The sequence below is a fragment of the Trichosurus vulpecula genome, chromosome 7 (genome assembly GCF_011100635.1).
Source record: "Trichosurus vulpecula isolate mTriVul1 chromosome 7, mTriVul1.pri, whole genome shotgun sequence".
NCBI lineage: Eukaryota > Metazoa > Chordata > Mammalia > Diprotodontia > Phalangeridae > Trichosurus > Trichosurus vulpecula.
In genome coordinates this window covers 267,294,865-267,315,310 of record NC_050579.1, presented here as the reverse complement: position 1 = coordinate 267,315,310, position 20,446 = coordinate 267,294,865, and the positions used below count along the sequence as shown (strand labels likewise).

At 48.5% G+C, this 20,446-nt stretch overlaps 3 protein-coding genes and 1 pseudogene across 5 annotated transcripts; 2 read left to right on the top strand and 2 right to left on the bottom strand.

Annotated features, from left to right (window-relative positions):
- The first annotated feature begins 5,603 nt into the window (after window positions 1-5,603).
- Window positions 5,604-6,247, top strand: LOC118858294 (annotated as a pseudogene).
- Window positions 6,248-7,168: 921 nt separating this feature from the next.
- LY6G5C (lymphocyte antigen 6 family member G5C) lies at window positions 7,169-10,038 on the bottom strand. The gene is made up of 4 exons (XM_036768429.1): window positions 10,032-10,038; window positions 9,387-9,512; window positions 8,783-8,932; window positions 7,169-8,142 (listed from the first exon to the last, which is right to left on the bottom strand). Exons 1-4 carry the CDS (start codon window positions 10,036-10,038, stop codon window positions 7,847-7,849), a joined length of 579 nt encoding a protein of 192 aa, XP_036624324.1. The 3' UTR covers window positions 7,169-7,846.
- Window positions 10,039-10,151: 113 nt separating this feature from the next.
- CSNK2B (casein kinase 2 beta) lies at window positions 10,152-13,908 on the bottom strand. 3 transcript variants are annotated; one of them, XM_036766875.1, is made up of 7 exons: window positions 13,704-13,908; window positions 13,035-13,117; window positions 12,200-12,302; window positions 11,493-11,608; window positions 10,964-11,039; window positions 10,648-10,837; window positions 10,152-10,427 (listed from the first exon to the last, which is right to left on the bottom strand). In XM_036766875.1, exons 2-7 carry the CDS (start codon window positions 13,104-13,106, stop codon window positions 10,337-10,339), a joined length of 648 nt encoding a protein of 215 aa, XP_036622770.1. In that variant the 5' UTR covers window positions 13,107-13,117; window positions 13,704-13,908; the 3' UTR covers window positions 10,152-10,336. The 3 variants fall into 3 exon arrangements, with proteins under 3 accessions (XP_036622770.1, XP_036622769.1, XP_036622772.1); XM_036766874.1 differs by having other exon boundaries at window positions 13,700-13,823; XM_036766877.1 differs by lacking the exon at window positions 13,704-13,908 and adding an exon at window positions 13,289-13,307.
- A 3,252-nt stretch (window positions 13,909-17,160) lies between these two features.
- On the top strand, window positions 17,161-19,830 carry GPANK1 (G-patch domain and ankyrin repeats 1). The gene is made up of 2 exons (XM_036766873.1): window positions 17,161-18,032; window positions 19,168-19,830. The coding sequence occupies exons 1-2, from the start codon at window positions 17,461-17,463 to the stop codon at window positions 19,610-19,612; spliced, it is 1,017 nt and encodes a 338-aa protein (XP_036622768.1). The 5' UTR covers window positions 17,161-17,460; the 3' UTR covers window positions 19,613-19,830.
- The last annotated feature ends 616 nt before the right edge of the window (window positions 19,831-20,446 follow it).

Sequence of the window (20,446 nt, the reverse complement as noted above, 5' to 3'; positions counted from 1 at the left end):
CAAATTCAGCTGATTACTTTGAATCACCTGTCATCATATCTGGCTGCTGCTTTTTGTCATCTACATAACACCAGGACTTGGACAAACTTGGACTGATGTCATCTTGGGCTTTATTCATTTATTTTTACCTTGATTTATTTGGAGTGGAGGCATTGTTTTTTAAGAAACATGTCATGTTGATTGTCTACAATAAAACGCATAAAATAAAACCTCAGAAAAGAAAAAGGATGGGTTCAGAAAAACCTGGAAAGATGTGTACAAATTGATACAAAGTGAAGTGAGTAGAGCCAGGAAAACAATTGATACAATAACAGCAATATTTTAAAGAATTAGTAACTCTGATCAATACAGTGACCAACCACATTTCCAAAGGATTCATGATGAAATATGCTATCCATCTCCAAAGAGAGAACTGAAAGAGTAAGAGTGCAGGTTGAAGCATATTTCTCTCTCTCTCTCTGGAATTTGTCTTGCATGACTATACATATTTGTAATGGATTTTGTTTTTCTTGTTTTCTCAATAGGTGGGGGAGAGAGGAAGAACTTTGGAAATGAAAATAAAATAAAATTGAATTTAAAAGAAAAAGAAACACAAAGGGGCTGGGGATTCTTGGTCAGAGAGCACAGAATCACAGAATGCCTATGTTAAAAGATACTTTGGAGGTCACTGAGTTATACTTGAACAAGCATTCCCTTTAGAACATATGACCACTATATAAAGCTTTTTTTTTCCTTTTCTTTTTTTGGAGGCAATTGGGGTTAAGTGACTTGCCTAGGGTCACAACAGCTAATACTTGTCAAGTGTCTGAGACTGTATTTGAACTCAAGTCCTCCTGAGAGGATACACTCCAGTGTTCTATCCACTGTACCACCTAGCTGCCCTTATATACAGCTTTTCCAGTGAGGAGGTCAAGACCTAGGAGATGGAACAGTTTTGGTTCATTAATATGAATGTTCATATTCAAGGTGTTCATTAGTAAAAATATTTATGTCCCTGACTTGCGGTAGAGAGGAAGACCAAACCAGATAGCAAATTCCTTGAGAAAGGGAGGGAGAGTGGACTGGAGGTAGGCATATTATAGAAATAAGGCTCTGGATATGGTAATGTGTCTGGACATCGGACCTCAAATAAAGGGAGTTTGCTGAAGGATAGCCAGACATGCAGTTGCTGCTGGTAGTGATGAGCAGGGTGGTCCTCTTCTCCAGAGTACTTTCTCCCCTCAATAATGACTATGAGAGTTGTGTTGGATACGGGTCTGGGGGTCTGGGGGACAGAGTTATTCCTAAGGCTCTTGGGCTCAGGCTCCTGGGCCATCTCCTTCTGAGGTCTGAGGGGAGATTGTGGTCAGGGTCATGGTGGTGATTTGGTACATGCTGCCTCTTGTCTCTCTCCTTACAATTAGTTAAGAGGGTATTTCCCAGGGGCAGTTAGGCGGTGAAGTGAGTAGATCACTGGCCCTGGAGTCAGGAGGACCTGAGTTCAAATCTGGCCTTAGACACTTGACACATTTACCAGCTGTGTGACCTTGGGCAAGTCACTTAACCCCAATTGCCCTGCCAAAAAGCAAAAAAAAAAAAAAAAAGAACGTATTTTCTTACCCAGAAATTCAGTGGAACTTCTAGGAACTTAAGGAACCAAGGGACTGACTAGTCTCTATTCCTATGTACAAGGCACTGTGCTAAGCACTGGCTACATAGACAAAAAACAGTCCATCATGATCCCAAAGCAATTTACAGTTTAGAAGGTGGCCAAGACTGAGATGAGGGAAGGAAGAGGGTTGAAGCAGATATATATGAATATAATAGAAGTTAGAACAGGATAAATAAATGAATATAATACAAGTTAGAATAGGATAAATACATAGAAGTCCCACAGAATGACCTGATAGAGATTCAAGTAGGCAACTGGTGGCACAGTGAATAGAGTGCTAGGCCTGGAGTCAAGCAGTTCTGAGTTCAAATCCCACCTCAGACACTTACTAGCTGTGTGACCCTAGGCAAGTCTCTTAATCTCTGTTTGCCTCAATTTCCCCAACTGTAAAATGAAGGTAAGAATAGCACCTACCTCACAGGGATCAAATAGAATACTTGTGAAGCACTTAGCACAGTGCTTGACATATAGTAGGTTATTCTCTCCCTTCTAGCTTAGAATATCAGAGAAGACTTTATGGAGGAAATGACAATGAATGGCAAATACCTTTGGGAATGGCAGCTTCCTCCCTTCTCCACCTCCCCCACTCCTCCATCGGTCTTCCTTCCTCACATGAAGCCATCATCTGGGCACAGCACTGCTGGGAAGAAGGGGCCAGCCATCTCTACTAATTGCCAACCAACAGCCCCACACAGGGTAGGCAAGCCAGCCTACCTGAAGGAGCAAGGTATGCTGGGTGAGAGATAGGAGGCAGCATGTGCTGGGCCAGTCACCACTGTGATCACCATCTTCCCCCAGACTCTGACAAAGGCAGTCTAGGTCCAAGAGCCTTGGGAATGGCAAAGCTTCTAACTCGATTCCCTCAGCTATCACTCTGGGAAACAACCCCTGTAGAGATGCAGCCTGGCAACTGTTTCTGCAGGTGTTGTGGGTGTAGATCTACTGAAAGACCCAGAAGATAAAGGTTTTGTCACCAAAGTCTTTGATACTGTCAAATAGTTCAATATCAGAAACTGATATGAATTTATCAGTGGGAATGACATTAAAGAGGAGGCCTGCCTCTGCTTTGCTGCTGTATCTACCTTTCTGATTTGTAGCTGAAATGTAGGTATTGTCTTCCTCCTTCAGAATGTGAGCTTCTTCTTTTGTAAATAATATTTTACTTTTTTCTCAACTATATGTCAAGATGATTTTTACAAGATTTTTACAAGATTTTGAGTTCCAAATTTTTCTCCCTCTCTCCCTCCCCTCCCCTCTTCCTAAAATGGTAGGCAATTTGATATAGGTTATATATGTGCAATTATGTGAAACATATTTCCCTATTAATCACAGTTGTGAAAGAAGGAGATCAAAAGGAAAAAACTGACAAAAAAAAAAAGTAAAAAAGGGATGCTTTGATCTGCATTCAGAGTCCATCAGTTTTTTATCTGAATGTGGATAGCATTATCCATCCACACTGAGTCCTTTGTATTTGTCCTGGATCATTGTGTTGTTGAGAAGAGCTAAGTCATTCATAGATGATCATCACACAGTGTTGCTAATACTGTGTACAATGTTTTCCTGGTTCTGCTCACTTCACCCAGCACCAATTCATATAAATCTTTTCAGGGTTTTCTAAAGTCTGCCGGATCATCCTTTCTTATAGCGCAATAGTATTCCATTACATTCATATACTACTGCTTGTAAGCCATCTCCCAATTGATGGGCATCCCTTCAATTTCCATTTTTTTTGCTACCATGAAAAGGGCTGCTATAAATATTTTTGCACATGTAAGTCCTTTTCCCGTTTTTATGATATCTTTGGGATACAGACCTAGTAGTGGTACTGCTGGATCAAAGGGTATGCACAGTTTGGTTGCTCTTTGGGCATAGCTCCAAATTGGTCTCCAAAATGGTTGGATCAGTTCACAACTCAACCAACAGTGCATTAGTATCCCAGTTTTCCCACATCCTCTCCAACATTTATTATTTTCCTTTTTTGTCATATTAGCCAATTTGATAGGTATGAGGTGGTACTTCAGAGTTGTTTTAATTTACATTTCTGTAATCAAAAGTGATTTAGAGCACTTCTTCATATGCTTATAGATACCTTTGATTTCTTCATCTGAAAACTGACTGTTCATATCATTTAGCTATTTTTAAATTGGGGAATGGCTTCTATTCTTATAAATTTGACTCAGTTCTCTATATAGTTGAGAAATAAGGCCTTTATCAAAGACACTGCTGTAAATATTGTTTCCCAGCTTTCTGCTTTCCTTCTAATCTTGGTTGCATTGGTTTTGTTTGTGCAAAATCTTTTTAATATAATCAAAATGATCTATTTTACATTTTGTAATGCTCTCTATCTCTTGTTTGGTCATGTATTTTTCCCTTCTCCATAGATCGAACAGCTAGACTATTCCTTGCTCTTCTAATTTGCTTATGGTGTCACCCTTTATGTCTAAATCATGTACCCATTTTGACCTTATGTAAGGTATGAGATGTTGGTCTATACCTAATTTGTGCCCTATTGTTTTCCAGTTTTCCCAGCAGTTTTTGTTAAATAGTGAGTTCTTATTCCAAAGGCTGGGGTCTTTGGGTTTATCAAACACTAGGTTACTATGGTCACTTACTACTGTATCTTATGTACCTAATCCACCATTCTATTTCTTAGCCAGTATCAGATAGTTTTGATGATTACTGTTTTGTAATATAGTTTGAGATCTGTTATTGCCAGGCCACTTTCCTTTGTATTTTTTTCATTAATTCCATTGATACTTTTGACCTTTTGTTCTTCCAGATTAATTTTGTTTTTTCTAGCTCTATAAAATCATTTTTTGGTAGTTTGATCGCTATGGCGCTGAATAAATAAATTAGTTTAGGCAGAATGGTCATTTTTTTTTTATATTGGCTTGGCCCACTCATGAGTAATTGATATTTTCCCAATTATTTATATCTGATTTTGTGTGAAAAGTGTTTTGTAATTGTGTTCATACAATTCCTGGGTCTGTCTTGGCAGGCAGACTCCCAAGTATTTTATATTGTTTAGTTACTTTCAATGAAATTTCTCTTTCTATCTCTTCCTGCTGGCCTTTGTTAGTCAGATAAAGAGATGCTGATAAGAATGTGAGCTTCCTCAAAGCTGGGACTTTCTATTTGTATCCCCAGTGCTCTGCACACAGTAAGCACTTAATAAATGGTGGTTTTCCCCCCATTCATTCTCCTAGTCCATCCAGGCCAGCAACTTTGGTGTTATCATCTTCTTTTCACTCTTCACCTCTCTCAGATCCAAATAGTTGTCAAGTCTCAATGGTTTTTACCTTCTTAACAGCTCTCACATATTCTCCCTTTTCTCTTTTTTTTTTTTCCAGGCGGGAAGGCAGGGCAGTTGGTACTCTCCCTTCTACCTTCTAACATTGCTACTACCTTGGGGTAGGGCCTCATCACCTCATGACTGGTCATCCGCCATAGCATTTAGTTTGGTTTGGAGAAATTTGTCTTGAGTTTCTCCCCATTGCAGTCCATCCTTCACTCAGCTATGGAATTGATCTTCCTTAAGTGCGGGCCTGACCACAGCATTCCCCACCTCCATTCAATCACTTCAGCGTCTCCCTGTTGTCTACAAGAACAAATATGAAATAGCCTGTTTAATAATAATAGCTAGCATTTATGTAGCACTGTGTACCGGGCATCAACGTCATCTCATTTGACCACCCTAGGAGGGAGACGCTATCATTATCGTTTTATAGTTGAGGAAACTGAGGCAGACAAAGGTCACAGGGTCACACAACTATGAAGTGTCTCAGGTGAGATTTAAACTCAGGTCTTTCTGACTCCAGGCCCAGTGCTCAATCCACTGTGCCACCCAGCTGCCTCCTAAAAGGAGGCCATTCCAAAAAGAAATGTTTGGCTTGTAAAGGCATTCATAGGTAGGCCCCGGCTGAGGTGAATCCGAGCCATCCCAGGCGCCACCATGACGGCGGGCAAGAGCAGCAAGATGCTGCAGTACATCGACTACAGGATGAGGTGCATCCTGCAGGACAGCTGCATCTTCATTGGCACCTTCAAGGCCTTTGACAAGCACATGAACCTGATCCTGTGTGACTGCGATGAGTTCAGGAAGATCAAGCCAAAGAATTCAAAACAAGCAGAAAGGGAAGAGAAGCGAGTTCTGGGCCTTGTGCTGCTACGTGGGGAGAACCTAGTCTCAATGACCGTGGAGGGTCTACCTTCCAAAGATACTGGTATTGCCCGAGTGCCACTTGCTGGAGCTGCAGGAGGTCCTGGGATTGGCAGGGCAGCAGGGAGAGGTGTGCCTGCCGGGTTCCCAATGCCCCAGGCTCCTGCAGGGCTAGCAGGGCCTGTCTGAGGGGTAGGCAGGCCATACCAACAGGTGATGACTCCACAGGGAAGAGGAACCGCTGCTGCTGCGGCCACAGCCAGCATTGCAGGGGCCCCAACACAATATCCTCCAGGCCGGGGGGGCCTCCCCCAGGCATGATGGCTCCCCTACCTGGAATGAGACCTCCCATGGGGATGTCCCCTCTTGTCATGAGACCCCCTCCTCCAGGAATGAGAGGTCCTCCACCTCCAGGGATGCGCCCACCAAGACCCTAAGATCCTGTAGCCCTTCCTCAGATGTTCTTTCCATGTTTGCCACCTGGAAAGTTGTCAATAGTTGTTTTACTGCCTTTGAACTTGGTTTGTAACAAACTTCAGGAAAAAACAAAAAGCCTTCATATTCTGGCCCCTTCCTGCCCAGCTAGTCATCTTATATAGTGCCTTATTCCTCATACCCCACCTCCCCACCTCCTGCCTATTCATCTCAAGACACTCCAACTTGTGACTGGGCACTTTCCCTGACTGTCCCCCTTGCTTAGAAGGCTCTCCCTCCTTCCTGTTTCCCTGGCTCCCTTCAAGTCTCTCCTTCTACTAGGAGCCTCTCCCAGTCCTTTTTTGAGACGACCTCTGATTTATGCTGAATGTATCTTGTTTGTACGTAGTTGTTTTCATGTTGTTGCCTCCACTAGACTGTGAGCTCCCTGAGAACAGGGACTGGATTTTGTCTATATTTATCCCTAGTGCTTAGCACAGTGCCTAACCTATAGCAGAACTTAATGCTTTTTGACTTGCCTGAGTATGGCTTCTATCCATGCCTTTTTGCCACCCCCACTCCCTTTAGGGAGGACAATTCCCAGATAACCCCTCGAGAGGGTTAGACCCTGGCATCCTGGGGATTAATTTTACAGCCTAAGGTTTGGGGGTGGCAGGTGGTTTGTTATACAGATGGGAGGTGATTGGTGATTTGAGCCTTGGGTTTTGAACATGGCATGTGATTCAAGAAAGTCAGATGGAGGGAATGTCGGAACTGCATCGGACTATTGTGCCACATTGGACTAATCTGTTCCTGGTCTCAATGACACACTGAAGCAGCACCCTCTAGTCTTCTTTCTTTATTCTTCACTATCTCACCCCACCCCCAATTTCATCAAATTTGGACAGAGTTTTTCTGCATCATCAGTTTATTATGGAGTAAAATTAGAGCAGACTAAGGTGTGGAGAGACCTGACCAATCCAACTCTTCCTTTTCTATCATTAATGGGGAAAAGGGCAGTAGGGAGAAAGTGGAGATAATGTTTAAATGATCCAATCCAGAGGGAAGCTGCAATGGAAAGAGCACGAGTCTGCTGGAACTTAGGAGGTGAGGGCTCCAGTCCTGGCCTTTGCCAATGATGACGTGACTTTGACTAATAATTAAAATTCACTTAGTTTTATAGAGTTGACAAAATGCTTTCCATGACAACTCTGAGGGTTTCTTCACTTTACAGATTAGGAAAATGAGGTCTAGAGAGGCAACCAGTAAAATGTTTGGGGCCTGGGGAGGTGTGGTCATGGGCTAGATCACCTCTGGGGTCTCTCCTGCCTCTGAAAGTCCATCATCTATATCATCTGGGGATAGTAGAGTGCCTAAGTGTCCTGTATGTAGTTGAGATGTTTCACAAATGTGGTGAATTGACTTAGATATAGGCAGAGTGAGGTTGGGGTGGATGGGGAACCCCGAGGGACAGGCTGAAACTTGGGTCTTCCTGACAAGTCCCAGAACAAGGTATAGGGAATCTCACTGGAATGGAGATCCCTAGCTGTATTCTAAAGCAGGATTAAGTTTGGGGCCAAGCAAGGTCAGTGGTCTCTAAGAGAGCTCTCAGAAAGGGCTGCTTAGGTGTCATAGTCTGAGGGCCATTCAGTTTGGCTGGTTGAGGGTTTTGGGGGAGAGTGAGCGGTGGTGACTTTAGAGCTAGGAATGGGAATGAGGAAATCCAACACCACACTAGTATTTTTATCTTGATTCTGCAACAAGGCCTGGTCACGGAGTGATGGAGAATTACAAAGTGGCTCAAGGCAGCACCGAGAAGACACCCAAAGACCTGGCACAGGGGAGGCCAGTGACAGTGAGCATTCTGACAGCCGATCCTTCGACCTGCAGTCGCTTATGATGACTTCCTCCTTACTGCCTGAAGGGAGAGAGAGTTACTCTCCCTGCTCCACCCAGATCCCCAAAGTGCCCTTACATCATTCTTCAGAACGTCCTCACTCAGCCTCCCAAACTATTTTCTTTGTATTTCCAAACTGTCCTTCTGAAGTCATTCGGTCCTCATTTTTCATTCACCATCCTCAGTCATCAGTAGAAGCCTGGGGCACTGTCCTTTTTTGGTAGCCAAACTACCTTTTTCACTTCTGGATATTTGAATCCTTTCCCCAAACTTTTCCACCCTTATCCCTTGCAGCTAAAAAGACAGAAGACTACATTATAAGGAAGATTTGCAGGCATGGACTTGGGATGTCTGCGATGCCATGCGGGATCTGAATAAAGTTAAGAAGAGAAGGGTGCTGAGAAGAGAGAGGTGAATGGAGGAAATGAACCAACAATTTGGTGTCTTAGCATAGTTTTCTGGATAGAATTAGAACACTGGGGTGAAGAACCGGCAGCAGGGCTGAGCCACCAGGAGGGTTTGGGACTAGGATAATCTGAGAACGGAACAAGGATGGTCTAAATATTAGTGACGGTTGGGGCTCCTGATGTCAGCCAGACAGGAAGATCTGGAAAGGCCGAGGCCGTTTAATGAGGTGGGGAAAGAGGCGGAGGTCACTCACCATTGTGAATAATGGTGGTTAGGCAGCCTCCACCCTTGGCTGTGAGGCAGACGCCAGAGCCCAAGACACAGCCCAGCTCCTTGGTCTCCAGGATGCATCGGTAGCAGCGCAGGGGTTTGGGGTGCACGGAGGGGAGGCGGTGGTTGGCTCCTAAGAGGAGAGGGCCTTGGGAGCCGAGCAGCCCTGCCCAACCCTTCCCCACCCCCACCCCCCGGGATCCGCCTTTCTCTCCCACTCCCGCGATGAAAAGGGTGGAAGAGATCTTAGATTATGCACAGTCCGACCTTATTTTAGAATCAAAAGTGAAGCCCAAGGGCATCTCGCCTAAGGTCACCCGCAGCGCTCGGTCCCGGGGACATGCTTACCCAGGGCCAAGTTCAGCCACACTCCCATAAGGACGATGGCTCTCATGTGGAGAGCTCAAGGGGAGATTCCCAACAGAAGATGCGACTCGCAGCAATCGCTGTTGCCTCAGGACAGGGGGCCACTCCGGACCACAAGCTATATAACTATCCCCACTCCCCCACGGGGTGTGCCTGCCGGGAGTGGGCAGCGGAAGGAAAAGCTGCCCGTAATCCCCGAGGTACAGGGTGTTCTCACCCACCCGAGGTCCCGGTGACCGGGCAGCGCCGGACGAGGGGGCGGGGAGCTGTGACCAGAGAACGGCGGGTAGCCGGGTGACCTCGCCTCTGAGCCCCCCACGGCTCTTCTGGCCCTGAGGCAACAATTCCTCGCGTGGGTGGAGCACCTCAGGCCATTCCAGAATTCCGCACGATCCGGCCACCGGACGAGACCCCTAACAGCTCCAGCTGCCGGCCCTTCAAAGCCGCGGCGGCCGGAAGCCGGGGGCAGCCACGTGGGGAAGCACGCCAAGGCCCGGAGGCGGGACCCGCCCTCCAGGTAGGCGGGGCCGACCTGACCTAGTCCCGCCTCCCCCGGCAGGCACCGCGGACCTCACGATGCAGGCTCCGCCCCCGGCGATGAGACCCTCTGACAACCAAGGAGCGTAACTTCGGCTCCTGTCAGATTGAACCCCTTTCACCGATTTTCTAGCTCGTAAAAGTTTTGCCTTAAGAGGATTTGGGAAACTTCGAAAGCCTAGATGCTTTCTGGATTAACTCTCTCGAACAGCCTAAGTAGGGTGTCACAAGAACAGAATTTGAAATAATTCACCCTCCACTTTTCTATGACCCAACTTAAATCTTCTCTAGACTCTAAACTTGGCTTCTGCTCTTCTCTAAAACACAACCTTCCATTTTATGTTGCAAACTAGGTCAGTTTTTTTTTTTGGGGGGGGGGTAGGCTGAGTGTCCGGGTTTTGGTCATACTTTAAAAATTTCCCTTTTCCCCAGTCATTGGGCTGAAGCTGTGCCTTTTCCTCCACTTTATTTCATACTCCCACCACACCACCACAATAATGACTTCTTCTTAATTTAAACTAAAAACCATTAGGGGTTCTGGAAAGGTGTGTGTGTGTGTGTGTGTGTGTGTGTACTGGGGAGAGGGGGAACGGTGTCACATCCTGAGGTGTTGGGGGGGAGGGGAGGAGACAAGTCAGCGGATGGTCTTGACAGGGCTCTTGAAGTTGCTGGCTGCCTGAAGCTGCAGTTGGTAGGCCATAGGGTGGATCTTGAAGCCATACAGCCTGGGGAGAGGGAAAGGATCAGAAGAGGGAAAAGTGGGACTAGTCCCCACATTTTCATCCCACTGCTGAGTGGAATGCAACCCTCTTTGAGATCATCTCTTTCCAACAAACTACCTCCACCTTCCTTCTTTCACTTGGTTTTCAGGGTACATGTTCCCAAGAAAGGGAGGATCATGAGGCCTCATCAACCCATTCTATCCCATTCTTCTTCCATTCTCACCTGGGCACAAATTGGTTGGCAGGCCGTTTGGGCCTGTACTCAGGATGCACCATGAAGAGCATGTGAGGAAAGCCAGTGCCAAAGTAAGCACCATCTGTGTGGTGGTGCCTGGACGACTTGGGGGTGTAAACATCCATGCACTTGGGGCAGTACAGCTTCACCATGGCCTCACCTGGTATGTCTGACAGTCCTAAGAGCAGTGGGAGGAAGCTTCACCATCTGATTTGTCACTTTCCCCCTGCCCCCAACCAAGGACCCATAAATCCCAACTTCACTCCTCCTTAGGGAATCCCCCCCCTCTCTTTCCAATACTTACCAATGGGCAACATGGGCTGGTTTTCACAATATACACGGGGACAGTAGCCAAAGTCTCCTTGCTGGTATTTTTCCAACTGAGAGAGGGAATATAATTAGGAAACGAGGTCAGAATTTAATGTACTGGTCCAATAGAGGCTATCCCTAAAGTCTTCACAATAACTATACTTCACAATACTAGAACCAGAGCTAGAAACAATTATTCCTTTCCCCTTTCTCCCATTATGAGTTTTCTTTGTTTAGAAATGAAGTTTCTTAACTTTGTCCTTGTGAAGCTACCGGTCATCTCAAATGAAGTCAGTAATCCCCCAAATGTTAAATGGCTTCTACTTCCCTAATACAGAGCATAAAAATCACACAGGAACTAAAGAACAAATCTGTCATAAATAATAAAAACTAATTGTGAACTTGGCAAGTTCTAATTCCTTGCTTTTTATCTAAGGATAACAAAAAAGCAATTTTCACTTAAGTTTCTTTTCATTTCCTCAACAATCAGTAAACAAAAGTGGATTGAGGCGGGATAACCTCACCATCTGGGCGATGCCACGGTTTGTAAGGATGTAGCGGGCATGAATCAGTCCATACAGCATCTCAGCTGCCTGCTCGATCAGGTCACTCTGGTTGGGGTTGTCCTCCAACTCCTCATCTGAAACATGCCCCCCACACCCAAACCAGGACCCAGTCAGCTGTCACTCCACCTTTTCCCTATGGAACCCTACCCATCCCCGGGAAATACCAGTCAGGTCAACCTTCCCTCCACCCTCCTTGTCCCCAGCCCACTCACCCTTACCCTGCCCAGGAACCTGAGTCCAACCGCCTGACCAACTGAGAACAACAAGGCTCCCCACAGAATACTGCTATTATAAATCTGAGTTCCCTCTACTTTCCCCCCTATAAACCTGACACATAAGCCAATATAAGTGAACTGTGCTACTGGTTTGAAACTGGGAAGAAGAGGTTGGAAGACACCAAGAGAAGGGAAAAAAAAACAGAGTGGGGCAGGGGGAGAAGGGGGAAATAAGACAACAGAACTTTTGCAGTTAAAATCAAGAAGTGGTAGGAGTTGTATGGCAGGCTCAGAATGCTCATGAATTCTATTACAAGTCAAAAAATTTAAGTAAGAGTTATAGGTACAGAAAAAGAACTAAGAAATTCAGAGTTAGAGAGCTTGGGATCAGGGAGAAGGCTCGTACATCTGGGAAAACTGGAAAAAAGGAGGCAGGTGGGGGCATCTCACCAGGTTCCAAGTCGAGGATCATGTCTAGTGCCTGCCTATAGTGGGGCACCTGTTCATTGAGCCCTGTGAGGTTGAACTTGTCTTGGATATAGTCTTCATCCACCTGTTAGAATGCAAAATCAAGGGAAGAACTCTGGCATTTGGATTACTAGAACCGGGATGGAGGGGGAGACAAGTTATCACTGATGTGTCATGTAACAGAACTATAACCATTCTGTCCTCAAAGGAGTCCTCCATCGCAATCCTCCCCTTACTACTACAGAAGACAATGGTTTGCCCCTCCAATCTCACAGGAATCCCAACAAGCCATCTCAGTCCTTCTCCTTTATGACAACAGAGCAAGGGTTCTTAATCTGGGGTCCATGAACTTGTTCTCTTCAACACAATAGTTAATAACTCTATCAATACATTTGATTTCCTCTGTAATCTTATGTATTTTATGTCTCTAAAACATTATTCTGAGGTTTCTATAGGTTCTACTAGACTGCCAATGTTTACTACACAAAAGAGATCAAGACTGCCAGGAGCTCCTCAGTGGAGGGACAGCACTTCAGATTCTTTAGCCCCTCCTATGGAGATTCCTGACTTCAGAGTCTCCCTTAAATGGGGGGGGGAGGGTAGGATAATTGGGTTCCTGAAAAGAAAGGAAGCTTCAGGGGCACTATGCCAGGGTACATGATGACAGTGGGTGAAGGGAAGCACCAAGGCCTGGGGTGGCTAGCACACATGGAAGAGACTAAGCATCTGACTGCCACAAGGGGAGACGAAGACGCTGTGCCTGAGGGTAATTAGTAAACAGGGCACCTGGGAGGCCCTCAATGACCAGAGATCTTACCTCGCAGAAGAACTCATTGCCACGAAGCCCACAGAACCATGAGATCCATGATACTTCCTCTGAGCTGCTCATCTTTACGTCAGCTGAGGGAAAAGAGGTTAGCCTGGAGGGCGAAAGGCCAGCGTCTCTCCCGGGCTCTGCATCCCTTGGACATTCTCGGCCTTCCCCGGCCCCCCTTCCGAAGGAGCCTTGCTCCACATCCAGGTGAGAACTCCTCACCAGCCTTTCCCCCGCCCCGCGCCCCCAAAGCTCACCTTCTTGGCTGAGCCTTTTCTTCCCAAGGCCCTTCCCTCTCCCCCTCCCCCGCCGTGTGTAGTGGGGCGATCCAGGCCTGGCTCAGGCGCCCTCCTCACGCCCCCTTACCGACCCCCTCGGCTGCCCAGGGAGCCCCCTCCTCCCCCCGGGAGGCCGGGCCCCAGCCAACTTCCGCAGGGTCAGTTCCCTGGGCTGCTCCCTCCGAGGGCCGCCGCGGGCCGCTCAGCCCCTTTCCCCGAGGCTCCGGGGCTTAGTTAGGGCTTCTCTGGGGAGGGCCCTCGGCGTCTCCGCGCACCCTGGGTCCGGGACCACCTTGGCCTCCCCTGCCCTTCCTTAGGACCTCTCCCTCCCCAAGGCCAGGCGTCCTCAGGTCCCGCCCCCAACGTGCGGAAGGGCGCCCTACGACTCACCTACCGGGCCGGGGCTGGGGAGGGAGAGGGAGAAGTTGCTCCCAGGGGCGGCGGCGGCAGCAGCAAAGCCGCGCAGCGAAGGCCGCGGACCCGACCGCGGCAGGCGAAGCGGTGGGGGAGCAGGGGGGAGAGGAGGGGGGAAGAGAAACGGGAGGGCGGGAAAGTACGCAGAGCGCAGGCGCAGGAGGTCAGGCTCCCCCGTGGAAGACGGGATATGGAGTCCCGGAGCAGTAGTAAGGCTGGGCTGATAATACGACTTCCGGAAGACGCCCTTCCCCCTGCCCTCTCGGTGAAATAGGGCAGGGGGCGGGGCCACAAAGGAGGAAGGACCGGAGGCTCTCCGCTAAGATGCTGGGAACAGGCGCCAGAGATCCAGGCTAGCGCTGGTGAACATGGGAAATGTAGTCCTCGTGCCCTCAGAGGGCAAGACCCAGACTAAGTAAGGTTGGAGAGGCTTTCTCCCACACGTCTCAGCGCCGAGCGAGACTGGGACTAAGTGGGGTTGGAGCGTCTTTCTCCTCCACGTCTCACAGGTAGGTTATCTACAATAACGGTCTGCTCAGTCTACCGCAAACCCCCCCAGTCATCCATCGGTCATGCCTCACTCGTATTCCCCATCATTATCTCCCCTTTTCTTACAGCCCTCATCCCCCTGACTAGCCTCCATCATTCAGTGCTTTCACAAGCTTTTAAGAAACGCCTGTTACGTTCAAAGCACTGATGGGGGTGAGATTACAAAAGAAACTATGAAAATCTCTCCTTGTAAATGTGAGGCGCTTCCATTCTACAGGGGAATACCTGTATTTCAGTATTCCGATCCATCTGTGATCTCATGGATGTGGCTATTTCTCGACCCCCGCATGAGGCACAAATACATAAATACAAAACAATTTGAGAGAAAATTGAAATCTAGGAGGGTTAGGAAAGGCTTCCTGTAGGAGCTGGCATCTGAGCTGAGCCTTGAAAGACGCTAAGAGTTCTAAGAGATGGAAGTGATGGAGTCCATTCCAGAGATGAGGCACATTTTTCCTGTGCATTTTCCTCCGTGGGGTGGTCGAGTCTTTCCCCTACGTATCTCACACAGGTAGCGTATCTATCACAATGCTTCTCAGTTTATTCTTAAGCTTTAGTTCTTAATCTTTAAAGGTACATCACAGAAGCTGGAGATGGAATGGCAAATTCAGAGAAAAGCAAATAGGGCAGTTTGACTACGACACAAGAGTGGATGATGGAGAGTCATGTGAAGTAAATCTGAGGTGGTGAACTGGAGCCAGATTGTGACTTTAAATGCTAGATTGAAGAATTTGTATTTTATCCTAGTGGCAACAGTAAGCCACAGAACTTTCTTGATTAGGGGAGTGCTGTATTCAGACTTGTGTTTTCAAAAGATTTTTTTGTTTCTATGTTAAAGATCGTTCGGAGAGGGAACAAATTAGAAGCAGAAAGAGCAACTTGGAGACTATCACAGTACTCCTGGCTAAGCATGATGAGTGCTGGTTGCATTGTGGGAAACGAGTTCTATTTTGGACATGCTGAATTTGAGATTGCCGCAGAACATCCTGGTGGAGATGCCCAGCAGCCAGTTAATAGACTTTATTCATCAATGTTTTTGTCTTTGTATCTCAAGTGCCTAGTACAGTGCCTGGTACACTCCAGATGCTTAACCAATGTTTGTGGAACTAACTGCCTTGGAATTTGGGAGAAGGACTGGATATGTAGATTTGAGAGACCTTTGTATAGAGATGATAATTTAACCTTTGGGAGCTGATATAAAGAAATACTGTAGAGAAAGAAGAGAAGAGGGCCCAAGACTGAGCCTCAGGGGGAACATCCGTGCTTAGTGGTTTGAATACCTATTAACCTTACAGCCAAGGAGACTGAGGAATGGGTCATGCAGGCAGGAAAACCAGGATAGTGCAATGTGATAAAAGCTAAGTTGGGAACAAGCGTCAAAAACTGAGGTTAAGAAAGAGGAGGAATGACAAAAGGCCATTAGATTTATAATTTAAAGAAAATTAATAATTTATAGTTAAAAATTATTAATAACCTTGGAGGAAACAGTTTTGGTTGTGGTAGTGGGAGATGTATGGAAGGCTTTTTCCAGGAGTTAGGCTGTGAAAAGGAGAGATATAGGATAATAACTTGAGGATGTGCCACAATCAAACGAGGGTTTAGGGAAGGATGGGGAGGGCTAGAACACGTTTGTAGATAGGAGGGAAGGAATCAGTGGATGAGAAGAATTTGAAGATGACAGAGGGGCAAGCTCCTGGAAGAGATAAGATAAAGGGTACAAGCTGGGAGAGTGTTGGCAAGGAGAAGGAGTGCCTTCTTATATGGAGAAAATGGGGGTTGGTTTATAGAATAGGTGAGAACAGCTCATGAAGGATAGCTTCTATTTTCTCAGTGAAGTATGAAGGCCTTTCTTCCTCCCAGCTTCTTTCACCACCCCTCCATCATAGTTCATCTTCCCCTCTCCCCTTACCAACTGCATTACCCCCATCTTTTATTTCCTCCTCCAAATTGCCAATTAGCCCTTACCATTCCCTATTCCCACCTCTCCGAAAGTCACCCCTATACCAGGCTAGCCCCTATGCCAGCTCTACCAAACAGGTCCCATGCCCACCCTCCTCCAGGGCACTGGGTGACCAGGTTTCTTCTCTGCCCCTTGTCTCCAGAGAATGGAGGTGGGGTGGCACTAGGGAGAGAACGGGTTTAACCCCAGCCTCCGGGAAAAGGGCTTGTCATGGGAGGGGGCCGCTAACCTGAGGTGGCACCAGCCATCCTGTTAGTTGTCCCCTTGCCCTTCTCCATCTCCTCCTCCACTCCTAGGGGCTAGGCTGGGCCTGCAGCAGCACAGGGCTCTTTGTATAGCCTCAAATGCTGGTTGTACTAAGAGTGAGAGGCAGCGTGGCCCTAATTCACGTTTAGACTTGGCTGCACCCCGCAGGCCTGTGCCCACCTTCCTTGGGCAGCTGACTCCACCGAAACCCCTTCTCCGGCCCCAGGAAATGGGCTTCAGGGGCCACTTTGGGAGGAACGAGGAGCATTGTGGGGCGTTATGCAAACGAAGAACCCTAACGGCCGGCGCCTCCCCTCCCCCACTGCGGCCTTCGCGCCTCTGGGCACGCGCCGGCCTCGCGCTACCGGGCCATTCGAATCCGCAGGGGCGGCGAGGGGCGGAGAAAAGGTGCAAACTCAGCAGGACGCGGGCGCAGAATTGTGTGTGAGTGTATGTATGCCTGTGCCTGTCTGTCTGTCTCTCTTTTTTTTTCCACCTTGGCCCCGCTCCGGGCTCCGGCCCTACGTCTTGCACGGTTATTATGTGGGGTGCTGCCTAGGCGGCGCGCCTCAGGCTCCCCTTTGGTTCCAGACCGCGCCATTTTCTTCGCCGAGACTGTAGTTTGACGCAGGCGCATTCTCTTCCCGTTGTCTGCTTCCGGAGTGTTTTCTGCGCCGGCGCCGTGTGTGCGTGTGTCGGGACCGAAGCGCACCCTGGCGCCGGTTGCTCCTGGGGCTTCAAGTCGCTGCCGAGTACCGAGCGTGGGGAGTTGGCGCTGGGGCTCTGGGGAGGAGGCCTGTCGCCATTGATCTTACTTCGTGGTTACCGGTCGCTTGCGTATCTGGGGCGGGGAGGGGGAGAGCGGGGCTGGGTTAGCTTAGGGATGAGCCCCTGCGCGTTTTAGACCGAGAACGTTCGGTCCCCGATGGCCCGGTAACGGTGCTGAGGGCGGCTGGCTTGATGTTCCCCCACCCCGGCAGTCATGACCCGCCCCGCCCTCATCGCCTTCACCCCGGCCCGGGACTCGAGTGATCTCTGGAAGGACGGGCGGCAGCAGCCGGAACCGGAGCCTCCCCTGGACGGTGCCGCCGCCCGGAACTTCTATGAAGCTCTGGTCGGGGTGGAGGGAGACGCCCCCCGAGGGTCCCCGGGACCCTCGCGGGTGCCTCCCAAGGGGAGAAAGCGGACGCGGGCGACTAGGCTGGAGAGGCCCCCCGAGAGCGATGGGGCCTGGGACCGCCAGACGGCGCGGCTCCTGCGGGCTGCCCAGGCCGGGGACGTGGGGCAGCTGCGCGCCCTGTTGGAGCCTCGAGGCCCGGGCGCCCGCGGGGGCGACGTCAACGCTCGGGACGCCTTCTGGTGGACCCCGCTGATGTGCGCCGCCCGGGCGGGGCAGGGGCTGGCCGTGCGCTACCTCCTGGAGCGAGGAGCCGCCTGGGTGGGCGTCTGTGAGCCCGGAGGCCGCGATGCGGCGCAGCTGGCCGAAGAGGCCGGCTTCCCCGAGGTGGCCCGGCTGGTCCGAGAGAGCGGTGGAGAGAAGCGCCCCGAGAGCCGGTGAGTGGGAGGGCCTGCCCAGGGCAGCCCCCTGCCGCCGTCCCGAACGTGAAGGGTCCGAGCCGGGCTGTGCCTTCAGGCCACGAAAGAGCCATATAAACAGCTTCGTGCAAGTAAGACATTCAATAACAGGAAATGGAGTTAAGGAGAAAGAGATAAGGTACTAGCATTAAGGAGAGGGGGAGAAGCTTCTTGTAGAAAGTGGGGTTTGTGCTGGGACTTGAAGCCGCGAAGTGAGGATGAGGAGGGAGAACATTCCAGGCCGGGGCGCAGTTGGAGAGAAAGGCCATAGTCTGGAGGAGTGTCGTGTGGGAGGACAGCGAGGAGGTCATTATCAGTGGATGTCAGACAGCGTGAGTAAGGTGTAGGACACCTAGGAAGGGACTAGGGGGCTCCGTTGTCTAGGGCTTTGAATGCCAAACAGGTGATAGACGGTGGATCAGATCTGAGGATGCTCTGTCTCTTCTCCCTACCTCCCGAGGTTCTTGTAAGGATCAAATGAGATAATAGTTGTAAGGCATTTATAAGCACGGTGCCAGACATATTGTGAGCTTTACAGATGTTAGCTATTGTCATGATCATCATTATTACAGTATTCTACCCCATCCCATTAAGGAGTCTGTGGTCAGTAATGCCTAGCCTCCTTTCCTGGTTTCTAAGGATTGATGAGAGTGTACCCGAAGAATATGACTTAGTAAGGCCTGGTCATCCTTTTCAAGCCCAAAGCTGAACCAGCCCCGTTCAGACTTATTAAATACCTGTAAATACCTGCTGGGGGTTGGGTATACAAAACTACGCAGATCCCCTGGAGGAGCTTACAGTCTACTGGGGCCTGATATGATATAATGCTGTATTTTACTACCTGTATTTGGGCCTCAGTTCCTCATTTGTAAAATAGAGAGTGAGGTTGGACAACATAACTTTTAAATCTCCTAGTTTTAAGTTTATGATAGTTTGTGCACAAGTGTTGTACTAGGTTGAAAGGCACAAAAGAGCTCCAGAGTGCTTTAGGAAAATTAGAGGAAGAAATAAGTTTAGTTGTGTGATCAGCCTTGTTGGAAGAGGTAGCAACTGAACTGGACCTTGAAAAGAGGCCCACCTTCACTCTTTTTTTCTACCTTTTTTTTTTTTCCAGGCCCTGCTCTCCATTGCCAAAATACTGTGAGACTTGTAGTTCCCATTACCGAGACCCTAATCACAACAGCTCTACTGCTCACCTCCTGTCCCTGTCCCATGGGCCTCAACCACCCCCCTTGCCTCCAGGAGTCCCTGCCTCTAGCCCTGGCTTTCGGTTATTAGTAAAGGGGGGCTGGGAGCCTGGATTGGGACTGGGCCCCCGGGGTGAGGGGCGGACTGCTCCCATTCCTACAATCCTCAAGAGAGACCAGGAAGGTTTGGGATATAGGCCAGCTTCCCAACCCCGAGTCACACATTTCCTTGCTGGGGACCTTCGGGCTGTGGCTGAAAGGAAAAGAGCGCCTCGAGCTGCCACTTTGGGCAAGAGAGAGGAGAGACATCGAGAGGAGAAGAGTCGAGCCTGGGAGCGGAATCTACGGACTTACATGAACCTTGATCTCTAATCATGACTACATGAACTGTGATTTCTGATCACAGACTCTTTGGAGACCCGTGACTGCCTATACACAAGGGTCGTTACTGCTGACATCTGACCCTGAACTTGGAATTTGAGTCTTTCTGGAACTGGAATCTTGGATTTTCTATTCTTTAGTTTGATTTAGCGTTTGCTGGAGGGAAATTGCAAAGGTTGATTCGTCCTTAAAGTTGAGAAAAAAACCTGCCTTTTTGTTATTTTTATTTTGTGATGTTTTTCTTTGGAGGAGAGTGGGGCAGTTTTGAGGGATAGTGGAATTTGGGACTGGGATAGCAGAGAAAGGGCAGCAGTAAGCTCATACTGACTTATCTTCCACTGTCTTGGCTATGTGTTTTAAGCATGATAGGATTTAGAGCTGGAAGAGACTTGAGAGATGCCCTCATTCAATCCATTCATTTTTACGGAAGGGAAACTGGCACCAGAGAGGGCAATTAACCTCAAGTATAAACATTTTAAGTGCCTACTAGTTGCTAAGAATTGCTAAGTAGTTCCTTAAATGTCTCTAGGTAAAATACAAACTCTTGGCATTTAAAACCTTTTCCTGGGACAGCTAGGTGGCAGTGAACAGAGCTCCGGCCGCAGAGTTAGGGGGTTCTGTGTTCAAATGTGCCCCCAGACACTTGACACTTATTAGCTGTGTGACCTTGGGTATGCACTTAACCCCAGTTGCCTTGCCTTCCCCCTCCAAAACCTTTTCCAGTCTGTCTTGAATCTGTCATTCTTTCCAGATTGATTTCATATTACTTCTCACCCCCTCAGCCAAACTAACCTAGTTGAGTGTCCTCATGTGCAACATCTCCAG

What these genes read in the sequence shown, in the direction of transcription:
- LY6G5C (XM_036768429.1), bottom strand. An exon ending in CCCGGTCACCGGGACCTCGG is followed by an intron (nt 8,933 to 9,386) that starts GTGGGTGAGAAC and finishes CTCTCCTCTTAG; the next exon opens with GAGCCAACCACCGCCTCCCC. An exon ending in AACCACCATTATTCACAATG is followed by an intron (nt 8,143 to 8,782) that starts GTGAGTGACCTC and finishes CTCTCCCTTCAG; the next exon opens with GCAGTAAGGAGGAAGTCATC.
- CSNK2B (XM_036766875.1), bottom strand. Translation starts at nt 13,106, where the DNA reads ATGAGCAGCTCAGAGGAAGTATCATGGATCTCATGGTTCTGTGGGCTT. An exon ending in GATCCTCGACTTGGAACCTG is followed by an intron (nt 11,609 to 12,199) that starts GTGAGATGCCCC and finishes GGCATGTTTCAG; the next exon opens with ATGAGGAGTTGGAGGACAAC. An exon ending in GCCAACCAATTTGTGCCCAG is followed by an intron (nt 10,428 to 10,647) that starts GTGAGAATGGAA and finishes CCCTCTCCCCAG; the next exon opens with GCTGTATGGCTTCAAGATCC.
- GPANK1 (XM_036766873.1), top strand. Translation starts at nt 17,461, where the DNA reads ATGACCCGCCCCGCCCTCATCGCCTTCACCCCGGCCCGGGACTCGAGT. An exon ending in GAGAAGCGCCCCGAGAGCCG is followed by an intron (nt 18,033 to 19,167) that starts GTGAGTGGGAGG and finishes TTTTTTTTCCAG; the next exon opens with GCCCTGCTCTCCATTGCCAA.